The sequence below is a fragment of the Cricetulus griseus genome, chromosome 2, assembly GCF_003668045.3.
Source record: "Cricetulus griseus strain 17A/GY chromosome 2, alternate assembly CriGri-PICRH-1.0, whole genome shotgun sequence".
Classification (NCBI taxonomy): Eukaryota; Metazoa; Chordata; class Mammalia; order Rodentia; family Cricetidae; genus Cricetulus; species Cricetulus griseus.
In genome coordinates, this window is record NC_048595.1 from 7,781,637 (window position 1) to 7,791,431 (window position 9,795).

Sequence of the window (9,795 nt, forward strand, 5' to 3'; positions counted from 1 at the left end):
GACCTCCCTCTCTGCCCCCGCCCGCCTCCGTGCTCCGCCCCGCCCCTTGCCTCCTGGCCCCGCCCCGCCAGCGCGGGCCCGCCTCGCTCTTCCCGGCCTACGCTAGTCTCGCGCGCTTTCCGGGAGCGCGAGCTCCTCCGCTAGGGCCGGCGGTTGGCCGGACGAAACCACTCGCCGCGTTACGTGGGGGGAGGCTGAAGCGTACGTGGCCACCCGGTTCCTCCAGTCGCCGCGTCTCGGACACCGGCGCTCTCCCCTCCGTGTTCCCCGGGCCGCCCATGCGAGCCCCAGCGCCTGCGGGCATCTGAGCGGCCTCCAGGCGAGGGCGTCTGCGGCTCCGCTGGGTGAGCGCCCCTCCCGGCGGGAAGCCGGTGGGAGAGGCCGAAGGCGGGCGGGGGCGGGAGGCGGCCCTAGCGCCATTTTGTGGGCACGAAGCGGTAGCTCGGCGGGTATCGGGCTCCTCGCCGTTCCGGCTTCCTCCTCGTGCTTCCCTGCGGCGGCCTAGCGGGTGAGTTGCCGGCCCGGGGCGGCTTGCGGGCTGCGGCTGCCGCCCCGTGCGAGGCCTAAGGCGGCTGCGCCGCGGGAAGGGAGCTCTGGAGCGGGGCCTGGCCGGCCTCGCGCCGCCGCGTCGTTGGGGCCTAGCGCGGGCGGGCGGGCGGGCGGGCGCGGAGCGGGACGCCAGGCCGGGCCGGGCCGGGCGGCCGTGCGCGGAAGTGAGTCGCGGCCCCGGGGCTCGAGCAGTGCTTGTCGCGTCGGGTTTCGGTGCCTGAGGACGACCGTGCTCGGGCGACCCCACCCCAGGCCGAGGTGAAGGGGGGGGGCAGAGAAGTCAACGTCGGCCGTCGCGCGCGCGTGGCCTTGTGGGAAGTGGTGGCCTACATCGCGAGCATCTGTGGCGGCTGCCCCTCGACGCCCGAGCTTAGCCAGCTGCTGTCCCTTTCCGAAAATGAGGAACAGACAAGGCCCGAGTCTCGGTTCTCGTCGTCGGCTTCCGTGCGCCCCCAGCACGAGATGAGCGTCGTCGTTGCCTCCCTCCCGCCCTCTGAAAAAAGCACGTGCTAGACCCCAGTTTAGGCTCAGCCCTTAGGGTGGTGAGGAGATCCTGCAGTCTGTAACCTTTGCGCTCCAGGTGAGAAAAACGGTGTCTGCAAGAGAAAAATAGTCGGGACACAAGTACTTAGTTCCTTAACACTTTGTTTTGTTTTTGTTTGTTTTCTTTTTTTTTTTTTTTTTTTTTTTTTGGTCTGGTTCTGTAACCAGCAGGCCAGGTTGGTACTGTTGGCGTTTTAACCCCTGAAGCATATAGCAAGTCCTGAGAGATAAGTGAATTGGTTAAAAAAAAAAAAAAGACAGAAAAGGATGAGAAATCGTTTTTATTTTAGAAAACTCCCTCCTTTTCCTCGATTTTTCAGGGATGACAAATGGAACGTTAGGTTTGTGGGGGAGAGAATCTTTCAGGAAGTGGGAATAGGGTTGTGTGGTGGCTAACTATAAAGAGATAATTGCTCTTATCTGGTTCTTCATCTCTTCCCTTTAGAAAACTAAGCAAAGATGTCTGAATACATTCGGGTAACAGAAGACGAGAACGATGAGCCCATTGAAATACCCTCAGAAGACGACGGAACAGTATTGCTGTCCACAGTTACTGCCCAGTTTCCAGGGGCATGTGGCCTTCGATACCGGAATCCAGTGTCTCAGTGTATGAGGGGTGTCCGGCTGGTGGAAGGAATTCTGCATGCCCCAGATGCTGGCTGGGGCAATCTGGTATATGTGGTCAACTATCCCAAAGGTTTGTTAATCATTTTGGCTTTTGCCCTGTTGCTGACTACACCTGGGCTTGTATGCCATCCTAAGTTGTAAATTATTTGTGGGGTGGGGGCGGGTACTAGTTCAGGGCTTTTTGGTTTTTTGAGGCAGGGTTTCTCTGTGGCTTTGGCGCCTATCCTGGAACTAGCTCTTATAGACCAGGCTGGTCTCGAACTCACAGAGATCCGCCTGCCTCTGCCTCCTGAGTGCTGGGATTAAAGGCGCGTGCCACCACCGCCCGGCTAGTTCAGGGCTTTATGTTTGCCAGGCAAGTAGTCTATTAAGCTTCATACCTGGGGTTTGGCCTTCATGGCAAAATGTCTTCTACAACCCAGTTCTTTTGTTTAGACCACTCTGGCAGGTCCCCAGTCTAAGTAAGTGATAATTGAGAATTGCAGGACTCTTCCTTAGGATTATCTATTTAAATGTTTAGCCATTGGAACAGTCATTACCCATTTGATGCCAAATTTAGCCTGTTAAAACTCAATGCCTTGGGGGCTGGAGAGATGGCTCAGTGGTTAAAAGCACTCACTGGCTGCTCTTCCAGAGGACCCGGTACAAAGGGACATCTGACCTGAGACTGGAATTGAATGGTTTTGAGCAGCCTTGTCGGTGCTGAGAGCCAAACCCTGATCCTCCAGAAGAGGACCTCCGGCTCTCTTGTTGAAGTTAACCTCTTCCCTCCTTAAATAAACATCAATTGTGGTGGCCCAAATCTTGAGTTAGTATAGGACTACTTTGGTTTTAGGTTTCGGGTCTTATTCTCCCTGCCTCTAATCCTGAGACAGGGTGTCTCTGTAGAAGACTGATTGCATGGGAATTGGTACATTGTTGGTTTCCTTAATATTCCGACTAAGTGCTGCTTGTACCTGTAATCCCAGCATTGGGAGGTGAGGTGAGGCAGAAAAATTGAGAGCTTGAGGCCAGTCTGGGCTATGTGAGACATCTCACACAACCAAGGTCAGTCCACCAAAAAGTTGGTCAGTATTCAGACTGTATAAGAAATTTGGGAGGAGCCAGGCGGTGCCTTTAATCCTGGCACTCTGGAGGCAGAGGCAAGCAGATCTCTTGAGTTGGAGGACACCCAGGGCTGTTGCACAGAAACCCTATCCAAAAAAGGGGAAAATTTGGGAAGATTTAAAGATAGGGTCATGTAATATACAGGTGGGTAAACTTAATTTTTCACTGTGCCCTTTTTTTTTTTTTTTTTTTTTTTTTTTTTTTTTGGTTTTGGTGTTTTTCGAGACAGGGTTTCTCTGTGTAGCTTTGGAGTCTATCCTGGCACTTGCTCTGGAGACCAGGCTGGCTTCGAACTCACAAGAGATCCACCTGCCTCTGCCTCCCCAGTGCTGGGATTAAAGGCGTCACCAGTGCCCGGCAAAAGACAGTTTTTTGAGACCAGTTTTGGTGGCAGAATGAGACCACATCTCTGTAAGCAAGCAGTATTGCAGAAAGTCTGGATAAGACAAAAGGCACCCAAGTTTATATGTGGAAATTTTCTTTTTATGTATGTAATTGCGTATGTGGGTATTTTTCTGTACACCTTATACATCACAAGGTGTCTGATACCCTCGATCAGTCAGATAAATTCCATGCCACAAAATTAAAAGGAAGTAAAATTGCATTGATTTAGATACAGGTTTTGAGGAGGACATGCAGTTGATTTTATAATCCTACATTATTGAAATCCTGGGCCAGGGAGATAGCTGATTTGGTAAAGACACTTGCAGAGCAAGACAGACATCCTGTCTACCTCTAGAACACACTTAAAAGGGCAATTGCAGTGGTTTGCAGCCTAACAGGGCAGAAGTCCAGAAACGGCTTACAAATGTGTATACAGATCAATTTTCAATAAGATAATATAAAACTAGAATGGGGTGGTCATTCGAGACGGGGTATAACCCTGGCTGTCCTGGAACTAGCTTGCAGACCAGACTGGCCTCGAACTCACAGAGCTCCACCTATCTTTAAAGAACTGCTAAATATGGGTTTATGCTCGCTTTGTTTAGATAACAAAAGGAAAATGGATGAGACAGATGCTTCCTCGGCCGTGAAAGTGAAAAGAGCAGTTCAGAAAACATCTGATCTAATAGTGTTGGGTCTCCCTTGGAAAACAACAGAACAAGATCTTAAAGACTATTTCAGTACTTTTGGAGAGGTTCTTATGGTTCAGGTAAACTTGATTCTGGGTAACAGCTTTCCTTTTGTTTATTCTGTATATATGGGTCATAACAGTATCGATCCTTATTAGGAAGTAACACCAAAAATTTTATGATTGGAGAGTCACCATAACAGTGGGAACTGTATTAAAGGGTGAAAACAATAGGAAAGTTGAAAATTACTGGTTTAAAGGAACTAGGTCATATTAGAACTATTATATTTGTGCTCATTGTAAAACATTGTTAAGTTCTGTCGTGAGTCATTCATTCCCTGTTAATGATGCAATTCCCTATTGATTCTTGCCTTGGACTAACGTTATTAAACATTAAACTTTAATGTGCTTTTTCGTTCAGTTGAAGCCATTCAAGTTTCTATGTGAACTCTGATTTGGTATATATGTGGTATTAGAGTAAATTTCTTTTCTTAGGTCAAGAAAGATCTTAAAACTGGTCATTCAAAGGGGTTTGGCTTTGTTCGATTTACGGAATATGAAACCCAAGTGAAAGTGATGTCACAGCGACATATGATAGATGGGCGATGGTGTGACTGTAAACTCCCCAATTCTAAGGTATTTTGCTCTTTTCCTGTATGCTTGGGTGATTTTTTTTCTTTTAAAAGACCTTAAATTAAGTGCATTTGGAAACATTGACGGCAGGAAAAGTTTTCCAAGGCAGGTGTCTCTGTAGCCTTGGATGGCCTCAAACTCGGTATCCACCTACCTGCCTCTGCTTTCCAGGTGCTGAGATTAAAGGTGTGGGCTACTACCACTCAGCTTAATCTTAGGGAGTTTTGTTTTTTCTTCTGAGTTTTCGAGACAGGGTTTCTCTATAGCTTTGGAGGCTGTCCTGGAACTCACTCTGTAGACCAGGCTGGAACTCAGAGAGATGTGAGTACCCTGATTAAACCTAGTAGTGTCGAGTGCTTGACCACTGAGCCTATAACCCCAGCCCAAACTTACGCCAAACAAGCAAATGAGACTTTAATTATTTGGAACATTTCTTTTGGGGTCAAAGTATACTTTGTTTTTCGGGACAGGATTTCTCTGTATTGCTTTGGAGGTTGTCCTGGAACTTGCTCAGTAGGCCAGGGTGGCCTCAAACTCAACAGTGATCCGCCTGCCTCTGTCTCCTGAGTGCTAGGATTAAAGGTGTGTGCTACCAATGCCTGGCGGGAACACACATCTTTATTTTGAGACAGGGTTCTCTGCATGGTCCTAGCTATCACTCTGTACACCAGACTGGCCTCAAGCTCAACACAGATCAGCCTGCCTCTGCCTTCTACGTGCTGGGGTCCTGTGTTTAACAGCTAGGTGTGGTAAGATATACTTGTAATCCCACCCCTGGAGGCGGGAGGCAGGCTAATTCATGGAGTTTGCCTGGCTACCAGTCTAGTTAGCCAAATACGAGTTCAGTGAGACCCAGCCTCATAAGGAAGGTGGAGAATGACTAAGAAAGATGGCTAGCATCAACCTCTATCGCAAATGTGACATAATGGTCTCTTGGTATTACATTCCTGTAATTCTAGCACATGGGAGGTAGTAACAGGATCAGGAGTTCCAGATTGTCCTCACATATCAAGCTTAAGGCCATCCTTAAAACGGGAGAGCCTGTTTTAGAAATCCGAAGGAAATGAGGAAGAAAAGTTAATTAGTAATTGTTTTTGGAGAAGGACTGGTTCAGTTTTCAGCACCCATATGGCAACACACAACACTATAATTCCGAGTGACCCAATCCCTTCTTCAGACCTTTAAGGGCACCAGACATGTACTTGGTTCAAGATTACAAGGGCCCACACCTTTTAATCTCAGTACTCAGGCACAGGCCATCCAGAGATAGACAGTGAGACCTTGTCTCAAAAAGCAAAGGGAGGGGGGCAGTGACAGTATGCCTTTATGTATTTTTTTTCTACTCTTCCTTTTGACCAGCAAAGCCCAGATGAGCCTTTGAGAAGCAGAAAGGTGTTTGTTGGGCGTTGTACAGAAGACATGACTGCTGAAGAGCTTCAGCAGTTCTTCTGCCAGTATGGAGAAGTGGTAGATGTCTTCATTCCCAAACCATTCAGGGCTTTTGCCTTTGTTACCTTTGCAGATGATAAGGTATTTTTCTTCTTCATTTGTATCGGGGCTGGGAATTTATCTGAGTGCTCCCATATGTGTCCAACATAGCACACTAAGTGCTGAGCTCAGTCTCCAGCACGGAAAATGGTGACCACCCTTCTCTGGGTAGAGTGTGGGGGTTTAGATAGTCATACCATGTCCTTTAGATAAATGTTCTTATGTGGACTTTGAGGCTGTTACCTATCTTTTAATTACAAATGTTGATAATATTACCGAAGTGAAATTAGCGTTAATTATTTTTCCTTCTGCTTAGATGGGTTATACTAAAATTTTGGTTTTATTGCTGTGGTGGTGTGTGAGTTGGTGATTTAGTTATCATTTACATCCTTGTTTCTTATAGGTTGCCCAGTCCCTTTGTGGAGAGGATTTGATCATTAAAGGAATCAGCGTGCATATATCCAATGCTGAACCTAAGCATAATAGCAATAGACAGTTAGAAAGAAGTGGAAGATTTGGTGGTAATCCAGGTGGCTTTGGGAATCAGGGTGGGTTTGGCAACAGTAGAGGGGGTGGTGCTGGCTTGGGAAATAACCAGGGTGGTAACATGGGTGGAGGAATGAACTTCGGAGCCTTTAGCATTAATCCAGCGATGATGGCTGCAGCCCAGGCAGCATTGCAAAGTAGTTGGGGTATGATGGGCATGTTAGCCAGCCAGCAGAACCAGTCAGGTCCATCTGGTAATAACCAAAGCCAGGGCAGCATGCAGAGGGAACCAAATCAGGCTTTTGGCTCCGGAAATAATTCCTACAGCGGTTCTAACTCTGGGGCTCCTCTTGGTTGGGGTTCGGCCTCCAACGCAGGGTCAGGCAGCGGTTTCAATGGCGGCTTTGGCTCCAGCATGGATTCTAAATCCTCTGGCTGGGGCATGTAGGCAGTGGGCGTGGAGTCAGGCTGCTCAGTGATAGGTTGGTAGGTCTAGAATGGTGGGGTTCAAATTTTTCTAAACTCATGGTAAGTATATTGTAAGATACATATGTACTAAAATTTTCAGATTGCTTTGTTCAGTGGGGAGTATATTCAGCAGTATTTTTGACATTCTTCTTTAGAAAAAGAGGAAAAGCTAATGAATTTTATAAGTTTTGTTATATAAAGGGTTAAAATACTGAGTGGGTGAAAGTGAACTGTTTGCCTAATAGGTAAACCAACACTACAATTGATCTCAGAAGGTTTCTCTGTAATAATCTGTCATTGGACTTGTTAAATGGATTCTTTGCATGTTCAGAGTAGAAACCATTGGTTAGAACTACATTCTTTTCTCATTTTAATTTGAATCCCACCCTATGAATTTTTTCCTTAGGAAAGTCTCCATTTGGGAGATCATGATGTCATGGTGTTTGGTTCTTTTGGTTTTGTTTTTAACACTTGTCTTCCTTCATATACGAAAGTACAATATGAAGCCTTCATTTAATCTCTGCAGTTCATCTCATTTCAAATGTTTATGGAAGAAGCACTTCATTGAAAGTAGTGCTGTAAATATTCTGCCATAGGAATACTTCTGTCTACATGCTTTCTCATCCAAGAACTCGTCATCACGCTGCACAGGCTGCGTCTTTGACGGTGGGTGTTCCATTTTTATCCGCTACTCTTTATTTCATGGAGTCGTATCAACGCTATGAACGCAAGGCTGTGATATGGAACCAGAAGGCTGTTTGAACTTTTGAAACCTTGTGTGGGATTGATGGTGGTGCCGAGGCATGAAAGGCTAGTATGAGCGAGGACAGGAGAGAGCGCGTGCAGAGACTTGGTGGTGCAAAATGGATATTTTTTAACTTGGAGAGATGTGTCACCCAATCCTGTGGCTTTGGTGAGAGAGTGTGCAGAGAGCAATGATAGCCAATAATGTACGAATGTTTTTGCATCAAAGGACATCCACATCTGTTGGAAGACTTTGAGTTTTGTTCTTAGAAAACCCACTTTAGTTGAATGTTAAGTGAAATACTTGTACTTCCCTCCCCTCTGTCAACTGCTGTGAATGCTGTATGGTGTGTGTTCTCCTCTGTTACTGATCTGGAAGTGTGGGCACGTGAACTGAAGCTGATGGGCTGCGAACATGGACTGAGCTTGTGGTGTGCTTTGCAGGAGAACTTGGAAGCAGAGTTCACCAGTGAGCTCAGGTGTCTCAAAGAGGGTGGACGTTCTCATGTCTGTTAGCAACCATAAGAATGCTGTTTGCTGCAGTTCTGTGTCCTGTGCTTGGATGCTTTTTATAAGAGTTGTCATTGTTGGAAATTCTTAAATAAAACTGATTTAAATAATATGTGTCTTTGTTTTGCAGCCCTGAATGCAAAGAATTCATAGCAGTTAATTCCCCTTTTTGACCCTTTTGAGATGGAACTTTCATAAAGTTTCTTGGCAATAGTTTATTTTGCTTCAAATAAACTTATTTGAAAAGTTGTCTCAAGTCAAATGGATTCATCACCTGTCATGCATTGACACCTGATACCCAGACTTAATTGCTATTTGTTCTTGCATTGTCCAAAGTGAAAGTTTTTTCATGGGTTGTTTTGTTTTTTAATCTAGTTTTTCATAAGTCTGGGTGACAGAGCCTAAAATGGTAAGCCGTTGCCCTCCAGCTTATTCTGAGTGCCTCTGTGCATTTGAGTGATTTTTCTAGTGACATGGATGTAGAAATGTCCATTGGGAAGTCATGCCTTCTAAAAATACGATTTGGGAGAGGGGGCAAAACAGTTGTTTTCAAATGCTTTGTAGCAGACCATATCAATGGGAACAAAGGGATGAGCATATTTCTGTTGGGGCTTTGAAAAGTGGAATTAATTGCAATAGGGATGAAGTAGAAGAAACAAGAAACCGTGTGCCTGAAATCATTAAGAAGCCTGATTGATAGCTTTAAGAACTAGTGGGGAGGGTTGTCTGCCTGTGGCAGTCTTAAGTGAAGTGGGCTCTTAACCTTTGGGGTGTGGGGCATATCATGATGCTCACAAAGTCAGAGTAGACTTAGTGCATTGTAAGAATGTAAAAGCAATAAAACCTTGATTGTTGTACTCTTCCTGTAACTACTGAGAACTGGGGAGCTCCTTTTCTAACTGGAAACTTGACCATTTTTCGTGTTGGTAGTTTTCCTAATGCCCTTACCTGAATTAGATTATGCTAAATAGGTTTGTCATTTTGCAAGTTGCATGTTTTAAAATTTTATATCCTTTAGAGACTTGTTATGAACACAGTGTTTCATTATTCAGTATCCTCTGTAAAAGGATCTTGAGTTATTGTAAATTTTTTTCTCTGCATCTAAATCTGCATGATTTCCAAACCCTGTACATCTGAATTTTGCATTTTAGCACTTGCACTATTACTCAGCAGCAGTAACATGGTAACATTAAAATGGTTTTCGGGGATCTCCAAAGACTAAACTGGCAAGCCGTCCAGGAGTCCTGGGGTAAGTTACTTGTCCATGGCATGGTTTTGATCCCTTGTTTGCACTTGTTAAAGACTTACTGGTCATGGAAGGCTTTCAATGTTGAGTAGCCTTTTAACATGTCTATGGTATGACGTAGCTGTAGATAGTTATTTGCCCTAAATGAAGTTTTAGAAATAAACTACTTGGCAAAGATTTGGTTTTGAAAGTAATTGGTCATCAAAATGCATTCATTCTTAAAATAGAAATCTTTGAACCACAGTTGAATAAAAAGTTTTCTTGCCACTAACAGTTTAGTGTCTGGAGTCTTAATGGAAAAAAAAACATTGTTTCATGACAA

The 9,795-nt window shown here is 45.5% G+C and overlaps 2 protein-coding genes across 11 annotated transcripts; one reads left to right on the forward strand and one right to left on the reverse strand.

Annotated features, from left to right (window-relative positions):
- Window positions 1–97: 97 nt before the first annotated feature.
- On the reverse strand, window positions 98–1,302 carry LOC113833723 (translation initiation factor IF-2-like). Its single transcript, XM_027398144.1, has 3 exons — window positions 1,277–1,302; window positions 880–1,042; window positions 98–766 (listed from the first exon to the last, which is right to left on the reverse strand). Exons 1-3 carry the CDS (start codon window positions 1,300–1,302, stop codon window positions 98–100), a joined length of 858 nt encoding a protein of 285 aa, XP_027253945.1.
- On the forward strand, window positions 361–9,746 carry Tardbp (TAR DNA binding protein). Of its 10 annotated transcripts, none has more exons than XR_003481836.2 (8): window positions 362–508; window positions 1,538–1,789; window positions 3,816–3,979; window positions 4,394–4,534; window positions 5,891–6,061; window positions 6,423–6,567; window positions 7,500–7,639; window positions 9,379–9,746. XR_003481836.2 is itself a non-coding variant. In XM_027398235.2 (7 exons), exons 2-7 carry the CDS (start codon window positions 1,552–1,554, stop codon window positions 7,403–7,405), a joined length of 885 nt encoding a protein of 294 aa, XP_027254036.1. In that variant the 5' UTR covers window positions 362–508; window positions 1,538–1,551; the 3' UTR covers window positions 7,406–8,339. The 10 variants fall into 10 exon arrangements, 8 of the variants coding, with proteins under 8 accessions (XP_027254031.1, XP_027254036.1, XP_027254033.1 ...); XR_003481835.2 differs by lacking the exon at window positions 9,379–9,746 and adding an exon at window positions 8,358–8,477; XM_027398235.2 differs by lacking the exon at window positions 9,379–9,746 and having other exon boundaries at window positions 7,380–8,339.
- The last annotated feature ends 49 nt before the right edge of the window (window positions 9,747–9,795 follow it).